This window comes from Bombyx mandarina, chromosome 07 (genome assembly GCF_030267445.1).
Source record: "Bombyx mandarina strain Sakado chromosome 07, ASM3026744v2".
Lineage (NCBI taxonomy): Eukaryota > Metazoa > Arthropoda > Insecta > Lepidoptera > Bombycidae > Bombyx > Bombyx mandarina.
In genome coordinates this window covers 12750261-12768643 of record NC_143214.1, presented here as the reverse complement: position 1 = coordinate 12768643, position 18383 = coordinate 12750261, and the positions used below count along the sequence as shown (strand labels likewise).

Sequence of the window (18383 nt, the reverse complement as noted above, 5' to 3'; positions counted from 1 at the left end):
ATTGGTGCTTCTTCTAATATTGACACTTCCTATTTTAATAAACAGTAGCTTTGTTGTAAAATTAAGCTCGCAGTGGCTAGATCTACTGGTGGTAGGAAGTCTTGTGAGTCCGCACGGGTAGGTACCACCGCCCCGCTTATTTCTGCCGTGAAGCAGTAATGCGTTTCGGTTTGAAGGGTGGGGCAGCCGTTGTGACTATACTGAAACCTTAGAACTTATATCTCAAGGTGTGTGGCGCATTTACGTTATAGATGTCTATGGGCTCCAGTAACCACTTAACACCAGGTGAGCTGTGAGCTCGTCCACACATCTAAGCAAAAAAAAAAACTTCCCATGTCACTTACCACTACACCAGACGGCCGTTTAAATTCTAAAAACACCCTTTATCTATTTTTCAGGGATATTGGACTCTTTGGACCAAACCGTGAAGGCCAAGAGTTGCCCGGGTATTTGCAAGAATGCTTTCGCAGCGTACTTCTGCAACAAGGTGCTGGAGGAAGATGATGACGCCTGCCCAGATTCATCAATGAAATGCTGCATGGATGAGGAGTCAGGTTAATAGAAAAGTTCTTTTATAAAAATACTAGCTGACCCGGCAGACTTCGTAGTGCCTTAATCGATAAATAAAAGACCTAAACTTTTGTATAAAATAAACTTAAAACAAACAAAAGGGGATTCCTTTTGTTTGTTTAAGTCCGACGGGCGTCACATCAAATGGAAAACAAAATTGTTATTTTGATTTAATTCAGAGCATTTTCATATTTATCTACCTTTTAAACCTTCTCTGGACTTCCACAAATAATTCAAGACCAAAATTAGCCAAATCGGTCCAGCCGTTCTCGAGTTTTAGCGAGACTAACGAATAGCAATTAATTTTTATATATATAGATATAAGATATATAAATAAGACTTCAATGGGAACTTGTTTAATGCTCCTAACATAGTTATAGCATAGTAATTTTAATATTGATTAACATGTCCACTGCCATAGGTCATCGGCACCCTACGTGGCGCATTTAGGTAATTATTTTCGATTTCTCTCTTCTTCTCACCTAGTAGATTATCTAGTAGATTTTAGGAAAGACGAACCCGAAGATACTGAGAATGAGTCTGTTTCTAAGAGACTTAAAAGACTAAAACATACATTAACAAACACAAGAAGGTGTTTTGCATGTATTTGTATGTATGTATCTACGTATTTATTTTGGTAATTTAATTATAACTTAGTGTTTATTTTCACTCATGTCTATAATTCTTTAAATTATCGCCATTTCATTACATTAGCTTTATCACAGCCACACATTTCTTGAATCTTTCACTTCATCAACGAGGGTTAACTGGAAGGGAATGCCTGCATGGCGTTAAGTTCGCTTTTGTACAATATTTTTGTGCAATAAAGAATTTTCAATTAATCAATCAAGGTAAAGTTAGGCAATCCAGACGCTTAGTAACAGAAATCGACATAATTACTTCCGTGCGCCGCGTAGGACACCGGTGACCTACACGACATTCAAAGGGTTAAGCAAAAGAGTATAAATGGATAGCTTAATACATATATTACAGCTATTGTGGGACAATGCAAATAGGAGCCTTAAGCCGAGACAAAATTTGAGAAAAAACTTAATTATAACTTAAAGTTCTTCATTTAATATTTCCTCTCCTTTCTTAATATTGTGATCCATTTATTTATTTATTAGGCTCACAATACACATTACAAGCTAAAAAGATACATAAAAAACACAAGTTAAAAGAACCAAAATCTGGCTTGCAACATAAGTTATGTGCGCACGACAAAACCAGACATAGTGCTGAATTTGTACAACAACGTTCCTTACAATTATACGACAAAACATCTACTCCAAAATAGATTTTACTAACATTTTAGATGCAGATAACTACATTACGACCACCGCATCATACCCAGTGACCACCATCGAGCCTGGAGACAGCTCCGAAGAAATCATTACCAGGGCACCGGAGAAAGATAAAGATAGTGGTAATTATTAGGTACACCGTATTTAGTTTTAAGATTGTGTTAGTGCTTCGGTTTTAGTTGAAGACATAAGAGTATTTACCCGTAAGCCAAAAGGGCCAAGGTCGAAAGCGGCTGATTGCGAGAGGCGGCACAAACCATGCCACCTTACGCTCAGTTTTGTTTTGACTTCATAAGTCTGAAGTTAAAACTTAAAAGAACACGTAGGTATGTACCTAACCTTATTAACAAAACACGATTGGTTGTAAGATTTATAGTCTTTAATATTTCTATTCAATATCATAATTCTCAGCTGACAATAAAACATTAGACAATTAGGCAATTGAAAACTCAAGTTTTTTTTGTCCATTAATCATCAAACATATATACCCAGTGGGCTGAATCTTAAAGACTTGATCGTTAAGCCATTTGGGAGAATCCTGTGACTATTTGTGCTGCATAACAATCAAAAATTGAATTTGAATTAACCGTTATTTTATTGTGACGAGATTTCAATCGCATGTCTCATGATTAATGGGGGAATTCAAGTTGTGTTGTTGCCCAAAAACAAACCCGTCAGTTATTGTGTGATATCTGTGGTATGTATTGACGTTAACAAGCAAATTTTTTGGTATATCTGTTGGATCTTTAGTGAGATTAGCGCGCCAAACTTCACATTTGGCATAGAATGATTTAACTAAGGCACCGTGAGTAGCCCTACTCCCTCAGCCAGTTTGTGTGTAGTCACTTGTCGAAGTCGCCCTAAACACGTCATTACGAATCCTTCCAATCCATTAACTGTGCTTTTAGGTACCACAAGCACCGGTTATCGTTCGCGTCGAAGCCGTCGCTTGCGACGAAGGGCTCGACGAGTGAATTAACCCATAGACACAGCCCACTGAGTTTCTCGCAGGATCTTCTCAGTGAGTCGCGTTTCGATCCGGTAGTAGATTCTGCGAAGCACTGGCTAGGGCCAGCGTTAGCAATACTCCGGTTTGAGCCCCGTGAGTCACCTACACGTCAAGAAGAAGCTGAAATGGCATCTTAAGGTAATCGGCATTGGTAGGGAAAAAAGAAAAAAAAGTCACAGATAATTTCTTATTCCAGGTAGTGCAGCGTGCACCGGGATATGCGTCGACACTCATCTAGCGCAGTATTGTGACGCGTACTTCACGGCCCAGGACATGTGTGTCAAGGGCAAGTTGTGCTGCGTCTCCCAGGATAAGTTCAAGGACCGCCGCCCTTCGGATCTCGTTGTGCCCATCGAGAAGAAGCAGTCTTCTAAGCGGCCCAGTACTGCAGTAAGTTTGGTGATTTTATCTTTGCTCGTTTTCCAATTCGCTTTTTGTGTTTAGATGTAAAGATTTAATTAGTTGGCAAACAATCTCACAGCTCACTTCCTATTAAGTGGCTATCAGAGCCCAAGTTTATCAATTGAACGCCGCAATCTACCTAAATAGATACAATAGACTGAAGTCAATGTCTCAGTTGTAATAATTACATATTTTTTTATTATTTTTTGCGAGTTTAATTATCTATGACACGATGTTATTTATCCCTTTGCTGTGGAAGGCATTCGTGTTAAGTAGGTATTTTGAAAAATCTCATCTTGCCTCTCTGGCGAAATAGCTTTGTTTAAGATTTGCCTTCGAATCGAACCCGTTCGCTTTCATTTTAACAATATTACGAATTGAAATATCACCAATTTAAATCTAGCACAAATGATTTGAAATGTAACTATATATAAAATAACTAGTATAAATATGAGAATGAATCGCAGTTTAAAAAAGAAACAGCACATATGACTATTGTCTTTTGTAGTTCATAAGAGTAGTCCCAATTTTTTATTTATTTTAACCCTTTGCGGTCCCAAGACTAATGTAATGTAAGACCCTATTGTGTCCAATACGTCTGAACATTGGCCCTTAAAAGGTTAAACCCAACCGCCGAGTCTGAGTTCTTGCTTTACATATTTGAGTAATCATTGAGTGTGAGTCCGGTCATCGTTCTCGTCGAACCCGTCGCTTGCGACGAAGGGCTCGACGAGTAAATTAACCCTCAGACACAGCCCACTGAGTTTCTCACCGGATCTTCTCAGTGGGTCGCGTTTCCTACCCGGTGGTAGATTCTGCGAAGCACGGCTCTTGCTAGGGTTCGTGTTAGCAACGTCGTCAGGTTTGAGCCCCGTGAGCTCACCTACTAGTTAAGGCGACGCTGTGATATAGCCTCTCAAGGCTATCAGCTTAGGTAGGAAAAAAAAAGAGTGTGAGATTGTGTAATAATACTCATTATGGTATATACAGTTGACAACGACCTCACCACCAAAACGCAAGTACAGGAAGTGCAAAGGCGAGTGCACGGGAGGACTGGCCGCGCTGTTCTGTGACCGAGTCGACGAGGACGCGGACTGCCCCAACTCGGAGACGTGCTGCCTCAAGGACACGAGACTGGAGACCACTACAAGACGACCTGCCTCCTCACCACGGCCGAGACCCAGGCCCACTCAGGTTGACTGGCCGATAAACAATCGATATCGTTATAAAAAAATTCAATTTTACGAAGGCGTCGTGGTCTAAAGGATAGACGTCCGGTGCATTCGTATCGAGCGATGCACCGGTGTTCGAATCCCGCAGGCGGGTACCAATTTTTCTAATGAGATACGTACTCAACAAATGTTCACGATTGATTTCCACGGTGAAGGAATAACATCGTGTAATGAATATCAAACCCGCAAAATTATAATTTGCGTTTTCTTTTTATTGCTTAGATGGGTGGACGAGCTCACAGCTTACTAAAGTAATGCGTTTCGGTTTGAAGAGTGGGGCAGCCGTTGTGACTATACTTGAGACCTTAGAACTTACATCTCAAGGTGGGTGGTGCATTTACGTTGTAGACATATCTATGTAGATGGGATGGAAACGCATTACTGCTTCACGGCAGAAATAGGCAGGGTGGTGGTACCCACCCGCGCGGACTCACAAGACGTCCTACAACTAGTAATATAGTAATAGCTTGACACGAGTAAATATTCCGACGATCTCTACTTTTCTCTCCAGCCTCCACTACCGGCTTGTCCAGGATACTGCTTCCTGAACCTAATGGCGGCGTTTTGCCCAAGACCTTCCGTAATCCTCACCAACACTGACTGCAAGAACATTGGATCCCTTTGTTGCGACACTAGGTACGTGGCTTCTATTAATGAAGAGAAAATTAAAAATGTTAAGCTACTAAAAATGGTACAGAGAAAATATGAACAAAATTATAGTTTGGTTTTTCAGAAATCTGAAAATAACCTTAAAATAGATTTGTTGTTGATATAATTCTTTTATTTTAGGATACACATTAGCAAAAGTATTGTTTCCAAAATAACGAGTATTGTAACTAAATGATAATAAATAAATAAGTGCGTAACATTTTTAAACGAATAATGTTTTTATTGGTTCATTGACTTTAATAAATACAAATAAATCTAAATAAATAAGCAATAAATAAGTCGTTTTCAATTAGAGCTTCCACGGGCTCTTTGAAAAGCTCATGATTTGATTACGGATCGCAGTTCCGTCGCTGAGAACAATCGACAATCAGCGCTTACACTTTTCAAACTAAATGTACATTTGGACACAATTTACAAAACATTGTTGATTAGCAGCAGGTACATTAACTATATTTCGTAGCAAGGAACGTGCTGAACGATCTGCTCTGTACTTTTGCTGTGTGGAGCACAACATCAAAATGAGATAAAATAATAATAAATCTTTATTTCAGTAAAAAACCTAAGTTTGTTTAGTATTTCTTATAAAGTTAGTAACGACATTACATTATTATATGTATATGTTAAGGGGTTAGGATTGCGAAACCGTCTTTCGAATGCAGTGGTTGTTACAATGTTTATCCCACAGGCCGACCGCTACCACCACAACCACGACGACCACCACCCCAGCCCCCGTCGACCCTCGGCCAGACTGCCCGGGTTCCTGTATCGTAGCTCTACTCTCGTTTACTTGCTTCCGTAAGTACAAGCTTTCAAATTATTCCTTAGTTTTCAGACTGCTTTCAGTCGCCATCCTGAATAGTCTTTGAAAAGACCATGTCCGGTTATGAGGCTGGAGGAATGTAACTGTAGGGGACGGTTTCTTGCTTAGATATACTTTGGAATTGTGAGGAGGAAGATTTTACGATAAAAAAACTATGATGCAAATTTCGTAGCTGACAGTTTTTATGACCACCTTAGGAAGATTTTACAATAATAAACTGTCAGATACGAAATTTGCATCATAGTTTTTTTTATTGAAAAAATCTTCCTCCTCACAAACCCAAAGTATATCTAAACAAGAAACCGTCCGCTACAGTAACATTTATTAGTTCTCACATGTATGAGTTTGGTAGATCTAATCCAATGAACGCTGAAGATTTGGTACGCTTAGGATGAGCCCAGTTGTTGTAAATGAAAGTCGTTATTAACTCACACACATGTACATTTACGGAAAATACAATAGGTACATGCAGTTTTATTATAGCTATCTAAGTGGAACTGTGTTCACTGTATGACCGTACAACTGGACTGTCGTCCCAATATCCTTTTCCCACAAGCGCGGAATGGTGAAGATGACACCTTGCATTACGTAGCCAGGTAACACGCCACGTAGTGTAGGCGCGCGAGTTCATGTCCATCCTGAGGAATGCAGTAGTGCTGTGACCGAGTTAATTATGGTAATGTCCATAATAACTACCGATTTAGTCAACAGCTGTCAATTTGGTTTAATGTAACTTAAGGTAATTTTGCAATTTATGTAATACTAGCGACCCGCCCTCGCTTCGCTTCGGAAACATTAAAACACACATGAAACCAAAAAAAAAAAATAAAAAAAAAATAAAAAAAAGTAGCCTATGTTCATCAGGGACAATGTCGGCTTCTAATGGAAAAAGAATTTTTCAAATCGGTCCAGTAGTTTCGGAGCCTATTCGAAACAAACAAACAAACAAATCTTTCCTCTTTATAATATTAGTATAGAAAATAAATGTGATAAGTAATTACTTGTTTATTTCTAATAAAGAAAAATATTTTTTAAATTCCAATTCAATCACTATCAAATGAAAAGAAAACCGATAGATCAGAGTCGGAATCAGTATATATCTTTTTTCAGTAGGTTTTTTTCTATCTGAACTTATTGGAAGCGGAGTAGTCATGGTTAAATAACACAATAGCGTTAGCGTAAATTTTCGATATCGATAAGCGCGCGTCACAACCGTCAAGGACAATACTCGACAAATGCGGGGAGGCGGGCGAAGGCGGGGCGAGCTGTCCCCCGCGCGTCGCCTCTGCCCCCGATGGACATGAACTCGCGCGCATACTAAGTACGTTATTAAGCATGTGTGTGTGACCCTACAGTACGACAAATTAACAGCTCACGGTTTTCATGATTGTATTAACTTTACAGGCAATGCGGAACTAACTAATGTGTTCAAGTGCAAGAAGACCGGCACCCAGTGCTGCGCCCCGAAGTCCAAGATCCAGGAGGCGCTGGGGCGCGTGGACCGCAACGACTCCCTGCCCCTCGCGCCGCCGCCCCCGCACCAGCCCCCCGCGCACTCCCCCCCACACGCGCTCTACACCACGCCGTACACACACACAACGCCCGTCTGTAAGTGGAGTTATGACTTCGATCAACAATAGTAACTGTTGATCGAAGAGTTATGAACACAGTACTAAAGTACCATATTATACTACCTTAATGTTTTTTTTATTGCTTAGATGGGTGGACGAGTTCCCAGCCCACCTGGTCTTCAGTGGCTACTGGAGCCCATAGATATCCACAAAGTAAATACGCCACCCACCTTGAGATATCAGTTCTAAGGTCTCAAATATAGTTACAACGGCTGCCCCACCTTTCAAACCGAAACGCATTACTGCTTCACGGCAGAAACAGGTAGGGTGGTGGTACCTACCCGCGCGGACTCACAAGAGGTCCTACCACCAGTAATTACACAAATTATAATTTTGAGGGTTTGTTTTTTTATTACACGATGCTATTCCTTCACCGTGGAAGTCAATCGTGAACATTTGTTGAGTACGTATTTCATTAGAAAAAATGGTACCCGCCTACGGGATTCGAACACCGGTGCATCGCTCAGCACGAATGCACCGGACGTCTTATCCTTTTAGGCCATGACGACTTTAAAATCCTCAATCCTGAATAATCCTCAATGCTGTGGGTCGTGGCCTCTAGCAACATTCTCCTGGATTATTCTGCGCCATCCCTGCCTATCCTCGGCCATGTGGATAGCAATGTGGACTGAAGTATTGAGAGCGGAGCGTATCTAATCCGACCATCGTATTAGACCTCTGCCTCTGGGCCTTCTTCCGCATACCTTGCCTGTTACCAGCAGCTTTTCCAAATTGTCAACTCTCTTTCTGGCAATGTCTCCAAAGAACGATCAACAATCTTACTCAAAAAGAAAACCTGAAGAATTTTAGCATGTGTCTGTTAATTTTTGTATTACAACCATGTCGGCCCACAAGTTTTATACGATTTACATTGCTGGCTCACGAAAACCGTATTCATTTACAAAATTAAGCATTAATTGTTATATTAGTAAGTTTAGTTTTGTGAAACGCCAATGAAACGCAAATGGTATCATAGTGTTTCAATTGATTTGTGTTTAAATACGTGCCTTTTCCCCACCTGCCCTGGTAAAACTGGAAAGACCTTCGGGCCAACGGTAATCTCTCACAAATAAAAAAAAGCGTGCGTTTTTTTTACTTTTAAAATCCTTTTCCTTTTTTTTTGTACGCAAAGTAATAAGCTGTAAAAAAACTTTGTAAAAACTAAGGGTTTCTTGAGGTCTTACCTTTGTTTGATTTGGGTTTACATGTTAAAGACGCTAAATCTCTCGCGTACACTTTGCCAATCCTAAATTATGCATACACGTTTGCAACACATCTTTAGTCATAGTACAACGTATTTAATTGTATTAGTCCAGCAGATGAAGTCAAAGCTTTTAAATTAGTAGATATTTTTTGAGTATTTGTGTGATTCGAAATGATTTTGTTAAATTTTCAGCACCTTTTGAACCAAACTACGTGTCGACGCTTACCTCAACTGAAAAATACAACAAATATGTGTGCGGAGTCAAAGGTATAGCATATTTTTTTGTTTTAATGTTAATAACGTGTTCTGTATTTTTCTGGCATGCATAGCTGGCTAGCCCGTGGCCTATCTACTGTTATGTTTTGCCGTCGAGTGCATTCCAAACATTCCTACCCTCCTAACTTGAAGCTGCCAATATTTTGTGGCAGATTTGGATAGATAATTCCACCCGCGCGCTCCTGGAATCCCAGTCACGTATTGGAATCTGATTTTGTTCAAAGCTTAATAGCGGCAGTCGACAAATAATTATATCAATAACTAGCTGACCCGGCAGACTTCGTAGTGCCTCAATCGATAAATAAAAGACACATCAAGGGGACACATCAAAGGAAAAACAAAATTGTTTGTTTTTATACAATTCCGAGCTTTTTTTTATATTTTTTCACCTTTTAAACCTTCCCTGGACTTCCACGAATAATTCAAGACCATAATTAGCCAAATCGGTCCAGCCGTTCTCGAGTTTTGGCGAGACTAATGAACAGCAAATCATTTTTATATATATAGATAATGGAAATCAACACCAGCTTACAGTACCCGGCGATAAATATTGCACATCGACCGTGGGAAAGAGACGGTTAATTTTTGCTTCGTAGAGCGTTATACCTGTCGCACATTACTCAATTCACATTTAGTTTCCATAGATACCGTATCGTTAGTGTTTCGTCGCATATAATGTCCTACAACAAAAACAAAATTATACGACTGTCTCTTTCTAAATATCTATGTGCAATATTTATTGCCTGGTACTGTAAGGCTCTCTTCCATCTGCCGGGAACGTGTTATGAGCTTCTTCGGACACATCATGCGGTCTCCTAGACATTAATTAGAGAAGCTTATAATTATGGGTCGAATAGAAGGCAAGCGCGCCGTGGGCAGAACACCAGCCAGATGGTCAGATCTAGCAAGAGAAGCACTCGGTGGTAGTCTGTACCATGCAGTCCATGCCACCCATGATCGAGCACATTGGAAGTACGTCGCATGTGGTCGCGATCCTCAGTAGAGAGGGAACGATATAGAAGTAGACTGTACGTATGTAATATTATTCCAGGTACAACAGGTCGATCGGCTCGAGGATTGGGGGAGAGACATGGTCGCGTCATGGGGGGAGAAGACGGGGAAAGGGGTGAATGGTGCTGGCAGGTCAGTCTTTCATGTGACATTACAGAGTACCGTCGATAGTCTTGTTGAGGTCAGGGTGAGGTGGCGAAATATTTAAATAACGTACCATCTTATTCTGGTGCTCTTTTTCTTTTGCCCTCGCGGAACTGGAAGGGGTCACGAGGGACGAGGAACTTGAATCGGAGTCCACATTGCCAGCTAAAATAAAAATAATAATGAACAATTAGGTCGCGGATCTGCATATACCACCAAAATTAACCCCCTATCTTCAATGATAAGTTCGATGTCTCAAAAGTTTTACAACAACTGATGTCTTACTTGCAAACCAGAATAGAATACTTCGAGACATATATTAAGGGAATCGTAGTACCTGATCATGCGGCTACGCACCACGCTCTGCTGCCAAGACCGGCTTAGGAATTACGTGGTTTGGTCTGGGACGGATGAGAGAGACCGACCTGCCTATTCGAACGGCGCAGCCGTGGGTAACACAACCGTTGCAGTATTGAATTGAGTTTTGAAAGTCCCAAGTTGAACGGTAACATTGATGTTAAGATGTAGCATACTTAAAGCCTATCAACCAGGGGGTGTGAAAAATGTTTTAATTAAGGGGCAATTGAGAAAGTAAGCAATCAGTTTAATTTAAAAAAATCATATTCTTACAGGTAGCATTGATAAACTCCCTGAACCAGTATCTGTGTGGAGCTGCCCTCATCGGGACGCAGTGGGTACTCACGGCAGCGCATTGCGTCACCAAGTAAGTGGATCTGGACAATGGAAGGCAGGAGTTGAACAAAGACAAGTCGATAAGGGACTAGGCTTATTAATTAGACTCTAACCGGCGCCATCTAGGCGGGCTTCGGACAGCCTGCCGACCGAGAGGGCTGGTGGCCGTGGCGCCGACGACCGCTGGTCTGGCGTCCCGAGGGGGGGTGATAAGAGAGATGTGCTCCGCACTAAACGCTTTCCCCCCTTTGCCTTTTCACGAGTTCTGTCTCATGCGAGGTTTGGACGTTGGTTGTTGAGCGACAGGAGGTTTTAGTCGGTCCGACTCCGACATACCCCGCCCGCCATCCCCAGTGGAGAGTGGGAGTCCGGCGATTACCACCTGACCAAAAAAAAACTTAAGTACCTATTAGACACGGCACTAAAAAAATATCATTTTTTTTATTTTTATTTATTAGGCTCACAATACACATTACTTACAAGCTAAAAAGATACATAAAAAACACAAGTAAAAAGAAACAAAATCTGGCTTTCAACATAAGCTATGTGCGCACGAAAAAACAAGACAGTGCTGAATTTGTATAACAACGCTCCTTACAGTTATACGACAAAACAACACGACAACGAAAACTAATCTAACTTATAATTAATTTGATTTGAGTAATAACCTCATTTTGTTTTCTAGCATCGTAAGGTCAGGAGACACGATGTACGTCCGCGTTGGAGACCACGACCTGACGAGGAAGTACGGGTCCCCGGGGGCTCAGACCCTGCGCGTTGCTACCACTTACATTCATCACAACCACAATAGCCAGACCCTTGACAACGACATTGCCCTTCTCAAGTTACAAGGGAAAGCGGAACTTAAGGAAGGTCAGTGTAGAACAGCTTTGTTTTAATATGGATTTGAAATCGTGTGCATATAATGTCCTATGAATCGGATTTAGGCTCGGATGAATATGTGGTGGTAGGACCTCTTGGAAGTCCGCACGGGTAGGTACCACCGCCCTGCTTATTTCTGTCGTGAAGCAGTAATGCGTTTCGGTTCGAAGGGTGGGGTAGCCGTTGTAACTATACTGAGATCTTAGAACATATATCTCAAGGTGGATGGCGCATTTACGTTGTACATGTCTATGGGCTCCAGAAATGCACAATTACTGGTGGATTTTTAATAGCATCAGTCCTTGGCATCATAATTAGTAAAAAATCCTGGAACGGCTATCCTTTAGATATCCAAAGCTCATGGTCGGGGTAGAGGAATAATTTTTTATATTTGATAAATACCTAATTCCACCAAATTTGAAAGATTTCTGACTTTTTATTGTTCGTTTAATCGCCGTATTTTCGACTCGGGTATAACATATCGTTTTAGTTTAAAACTAGTCTTCCCGCAGTAGTCGAGATTCGACTATAATTAATTAAAATTTTAAGTTTGAACATTATTATGGTTATATTGTCAAAGACTATATAACATATTGTACTTCTATAATCACAGATTTCGCCAAGAATACACTACTATTTGCTTATTGACAAACTAAAGCTTGACAATAAAAAAAAGAGTATATGTATGTGTGTGTGTCAAATATATGGCAGCGTGTGTAATGTTTTCTTTATTGATTAAATGTATCTTTTATGCATTACTTTTAAAAAATATGAGCATTGCGCACTCCTTCTCTATGTTCTCTATAAGTGTGGGAAATTTCATACTCCTCCGTCCGCGCAATTTTCGTAAAAAGGGGTACAAAGTATTTGCTTCACGTATTAATATATAGATATATTTTGACTAAAGGTTATATTGTCTACAGGAGTGTGCCTGGTGTGTCTTCCGGCGCGAGGAGTCAGCCACGCGGCCGGTAAAAGGTGTACTGTCACTGGATACGGATACATGGCTGAAAGTAAGATTTTTAACTTTTTTTTCTTATATACCTAGTTGCTCTATGTTAAGCGACTGACGATAAAACAAACTGAAACGTGACGAGTAGTAGCCGTAGTCCGTAGACATCATAGCGTGAGTTTCGTCACCGATCTTGAGACACGAGGTTAATCTCAATTTAAATTAATAAAGGCTGATGCATCCTTCAAAAAAGAGAAAATTGGGTAAACAGAACAGAAAATTGAACTATTTTGTCTGTAATGTGGAAATTGGCTAATGAAATATGCTTTTTCCAGCGGGTCCGATCCCTCTGAGGGTACGTGAGGCTGAAATCCCGATAGTAAGTGACGCCGAGTGCATCCGTAAAGTGAACGCAGTCACCGAGAAGATCTTCATCCTCCCCGCGAGTTCCTTCTGCGCGGGAGGGGAGGAAGGAAACGACGCCTGTCAGGTAAACTAGGCTTTTTTTTTCTACCTATGCTGATAGCCTTGAAAGGCTATATCAACGTAACCTTAACTAGTAGGTGAGCTCACGGGGCTCAAACCGGAGTGCTGCTAACACTGGCCCTAGCAAGAGCGGTGCTTCGCAGAATCTACCACCGGATCGGAAACGCGACCCATTGAGAAGATCTGGCGAGAAACTCAGTGGGCTGTGTCTGAGGGTTAATTTACTCGTCGAGCCCTTCGTCGCAAGCGACGGGTTCGACGAGGACGATGCCCGGTGCTTGTGGTACCTAATAGCACCGTTAATGGATCGGGAGGATCCGAGATGACGTGTTTAGGGCGACATCGACTGGTTACAAATTACCTTATAATTAATTTCCATAGAATAAAATGAAGTAAATAGTGTACAGTGTATGTACTACTGGATGGACTAATGGATAGTATTGGGATATGTCCTAAAACAGAGATTTGAAATGAGTTGACGATTCACTGATGTCCAAAAAGTGTACTCTCTGAAGTTGGTAGGCAGCGGCTTGGCTCTGCCCTTGGCATTGCTGAAGTCCATGAGCGACGGTAACCACTCACCATCAGGTGGGCCGTATGCTCGTCTGCCTACAAAGGCAATAAAATAAAAAGTTGGCTTTTTGGGTATAATTACCCACTTTACTTTAATAAGCTAAAATCGGGATTTAATGTGTCCAGGGTGATGGTGGAGGACCACTAGTGTGTCAAGACGACGGGTTCTACGAGCTGGCGGGGCTGGTGTCCTGGGGCTTCGGCTGCGGCCGCAGGGACGTACCAGGGGTCTACGTTAAAGTCTCCGCCTTTATAGGGTGGATCAATCAGATAATTTCCGTCAACAATAACAATAACAACATAGACTGATCATTGCTGGTGTGATGTGACTCATTATGGATGTTTTTATGCAAGAGTTATCGAATTTTTACTTTACATTGGATGTTAAAATTTAATGAGTTTCCACACTTAATCTGTTTTGCAAGTTTAATTTAAAAATCGTAATATTAGTTAAAAAAGTTCTCAAATTTATTTGATAATCGACGCCAATATTATTTTGTATATTTATTATAGAACGGGTCGTATCTTTGTTTATGAAATAACAATATCATGAGCATTAATTGCTTGATTCAATTAATTTATCATTTAAAAGAGCAGTTTATTAAAACAAAAAAGTAGAAAGGTAAATAAATCTTTAACGAATTTTGATAATGAAACTTTATTATCTATTTTAAATGCAAAATTATATATTAATAAGTTAAGAACAAAACTGTAATTAGATAATTTAAATTATATGATTTTAGTTATTATATTCGATTTGGAATTGCTCAAGTTTATTGTCGTTAAAATTTTGAAACTATAGTTTACCTAACAATATTTACGATACGTTGGGTTTGTAATCTACATTATTGAGGTACTTATTCCCTTAATGTTAGTAAAACATTAGGAATAATTAAATAGATTTTTTGCTGAATCTGTTTATTTAATATGGCAATTAAAAAGTTTCATTTTAACACAATATTGTATAAAGCGATATCTGCGCTGAATTTTCCTTAGTTTAGTTAGGTCTATGTTAATATATATAATATAAGGGAAAGACCACCGCAACAATAATCGCAGTAACTCTGAAATTATACAGGTAGAATTCAATATTATGTCCGTGAAGGAATATGGAAAATATTTTTTTTAATCTTGATCTATTTGATTTAAAGCACATTTAGACATTTGAGGCTATTGCCTACATTTTGACGTTGATTAGATACTTGATGTTTGAATGTAATAGAAACGATATAACCCAGGCAAAGGATATAGAGAACGATACAATTGCAACTAAAAAAATTCAAAATGTGTGCAATTCACACGTGGTAGAAGTGAAACCTTCCAAAATTAAAATACAATTATCCTAAACGTCTTAAGTATATGTAAAATTTTGTCATTAGTAAATAATTGTAAGATAGCGCCCTCTGTGAATTGATATTTTAATTTCACGTATAATACTAAATTAAAATTCACTACAAGAGCTTTCATACACACGTTAGTATTAAAAAATCTCACAGATGGCGCTGTATTAAATAGTATGTATATTTCTGTCTCATTCTTTGCTGGCTTCATCCTACACATTTTTGTATTTGTGTCTCTTACCTGTCGTTTTTTTCGTTGCACCCGGTTTGAAATCACAACGATTCTAAAGAGTTTTCACTTCAAAAATCTTCGCCAGAGCTCAAACAAAAACACGGGACCCGTCCTATAAATGTTTCCAAGGTTGCATTCAAAGTTTAAGTTGCCGTTACAAGATAGCACTAAATGAAGTAGAGTATATTAAAAAAATGCAATAAATAAATAAAATCTAATCTTAATAAAATCTAATCTAATTATCATGTATAGGGATTTTCCTGAGTACATAAAACATAGCTAAAACGTTTTTCGGTTAAATCTTATCAAACGGTTTTTATTTTGTTATTCTGATGGCAACTTTTTACCGCCATCTGTTAATGCTTCGACGTTCTGCTTGTATAATATGTATTGGACATTAATTTTGAAATGAACATTACGACAAGAGTAAAACAATTTTACCTTTTTTAAACACGCCAAAGAATTATGGCGCAGCAATTAAAGAAATTGCAACTATCACAGATTCTCGTTGTCGTTTTAAATGATCTATTGCATTTACTATCTTATTTTAATGAATTATTAAGTAATTAGATATTTAAGTTATTTATTTTAGTCATTAATTTTTTAGGTTAATAATGAGAAAAACCAAACATTACCTATTTATATTTACGAACACGTTAAGTTGGCAAAGTAAGGTGGTGCCTAGTGCAGTGACTATCTAAATACTTATAAAAAAATTGCATCGACAATTCCTTTTTTTTTCATTTTTGAATTTTTATAAATTCTCAACACTGATTCAGAATCCGTATAAATTATTAAAATGTCTATAAAACTTCACGTGTTTGTTTTTGTTTTAATATTCTATTTCTATTGTTAAAAAGGCTATGGTTTTAGAGTTATTTGCTAGCCATATTTTTTCTAAAACAAATGTAAAATGTATTGAAATTATTTATAATCGCTGTAATTTTTTTAAATAATCATGTGTCATCAAATCACGAAGGACGTAATTGTTGGATGAAAAAAAACTACATGTTTTACAGTCAATATTCATACTAAGCTCTGAAAATGTAGCATATTATATTTTTATAAATAAAATAATAATATATAGAATATGTATGTAATGTTTTACTCACTACCATATTTGATAATTACTCAACAAAAAAAAAAAAACTTTTGGAAAGTAGCATAAAGTACATTTGTACCTACTTCTTTAATCGGAGTTTGCTGTTGTCCAGCAGTGACGGTGACCACTGGCTGACCATCAAGTAGGCCGCACGATTGCCCGACTAGGTATAAAGGTAATAAATAACTAGTAAGTTTGGTGTTAAGTTTAAGCTCGCAATCGCTTAACCTCTGCAGAAACGAAGAGAACACAAACTTGAATTTAATTTATTCTTTATTGCGTTTGCTCATTTTGATAACGAAATTCAAGAAGCAAAAAAAGGGAAAATATGTCTATTAATTAAAAAAAATATGTCCATATAGGTATGCGGCCATTTAGCGTAAAATTAAAGATATAAATAAAAATAAAAAGCCAAACGTATACATACATAGGTACATATGTGCCAATGTCCCAGAAGAGGTTAAATTGACATTAAGAATATACATGCATATTTAAAAGAAAAATACTTTTAATAGCAAGCCCAACCAAACAGTAAACAATAGATCCAGGTGATTTTGGTCACTATAAAGGTAAATACAATATTGTCATGGTTGTTGACAGGTGCGCAAATTGTCAAGTTTATCAGACGTAGACTTGCGCAAAACATCACTTGCCAATGTAATGTGATATGACATCACTTTTACAGACAGGTGATATTACTCGAAAACATTACACATCACTCTTAACATTACTCGGTGCGTTCAATAGATACTGTGACGACGAATACATTGTATCTATACACCCGAATCATTACTTAAGTGATGTGTTCATACACATCACTTAGGTAATGATTCGGGTGTGTCATTACAGTAGTGTATTACAATACAAAGTATGAACTTTGTATTGTAATACACTGTTAAATTACTTGACAGAGATTGACTTACTTAATAATATAATAATTTTATTTTTTACTTAATATAATTTATTGCGGGATGAACGGATTTCATATGGCGACTTAGACTGCAAATTGAGCTCGACAATAATGTTAATATACGAGAGCAGTAGATGCATTGTTTCGGCGCGGTCTCCTCAAAGTGCATCCAAAGAGGACTGTACTTTCATTTAGACGCCGTTCTTTCTTTCACTTATTAAACACGCATTAAAACAAATAATAAAACTATTTTCAAACAAGTGCTTAAGTAATTCAAACACAAAAATTAATATGAAATATTACTAAACAATTACGAGCGACTAGCGATTTTACAAAAGTTGCGAATTAAAAATTAAGTAACTACTTGCGGGGAACTACTGCATAGAGTAAGATTATATATAAAACTACTGGCTGGCCGCATGAAAAATATAAACACAAATACCTATATTAAAATTCAGACGTACCATAGGTATAAAAATGTACCTAGCGGCCAGGGCATACGGTTCAAAATCACTAGGAATAATTCCGTGTCGCTTGCTCATTTATTTTGGTGGATCGGTCTGTCTCGCTCGCTCGGTTCCGTTCGTGTAATATGCAACATTACACGACAAAGAAAGAAACATGTTGGGTGATAGTGTGATGTTTGTTTCCTTCGCGTAATGTGTGATGTTGCATTACATCGTAGATTAATATTACCGGAGTAATATCACTCGCATTACTTACACATGTCTAATCAGACGTCTTCATTTTGACCAACTTCAGGTCAAATTGAAGTTGAGTAAGTCCTTGCCTATACAATATGATTGTTGTTGATGTTATATATTACATATTGCTTTTTTTTTTCTTTATCAAACACAATTTTCTTTAGATCGTGAAGTAATTTTTTTTCAAAGTAAATGCACACCTTTCCTACCCTCCTCTTCAACAAATCAAACAACAAA

The 18383-nt window shown here is 38.5% G+C and overlaps 1 protein-coding gene across 1 annotated transcript in view; it reads left to right on the top strand.

Moving 5' to 3' along the window:
* The window catches only part of mas (trypsin-like serine protease domain-containing protein masquerade), a 33827-nt gene extending 17304 nt beyond the window's left edge, over window positions 1-16523 (top strand). The window contains exons 2-15 of the mRNA XM_089728875.1: window positions 399-554; window positions 1886-1996; window positions 3080-3273; window positions 4276-4479; window positions 5029-5153; window positions 5872-5981; window positions 7411-7614; window positions 9034-9108; window positions 10169-10260; window positions 10905-10996; window positions 11651-11838; window positions 12771-12860; window positions 13135-13289; window positions 13985-16523. Of these exons, the coding sequence (XP_089585001.1) occupies window positions 399-554; window positions 1886-1996; window positions 3080-3273; window positions 4276-4479; window positions 5029-5153; window positions 5872-5981; window positions 7411-7614; window positions 9034-9108; window positions 10169-10260; window positions 10905-10996; window positions 11651-11838; window positions 12771-12860; window positions 13135-13289; window positions 13985-14167 (1979 nt within the window). The 3' untranslated portion in view covers window positions 14168-16523. The remainder of the gene's footprint in view (window positions 1-398; window positions 555-1885; window positions 1997-3079; window positions 3274-4275; window positions 4480-5028; window positions 5154-5871; window positions 5982-7410; window positions 7615-9033; window positions 9109-10168; window positions 10261-10904; window positions 10997-11650; window positions 11839-12770; window positions 12861-13134; window positions 13290-13984) is intronic.
* The last annotated feature ends 1860 nt before the right edge of the window (window positions 16524-18383 follow it).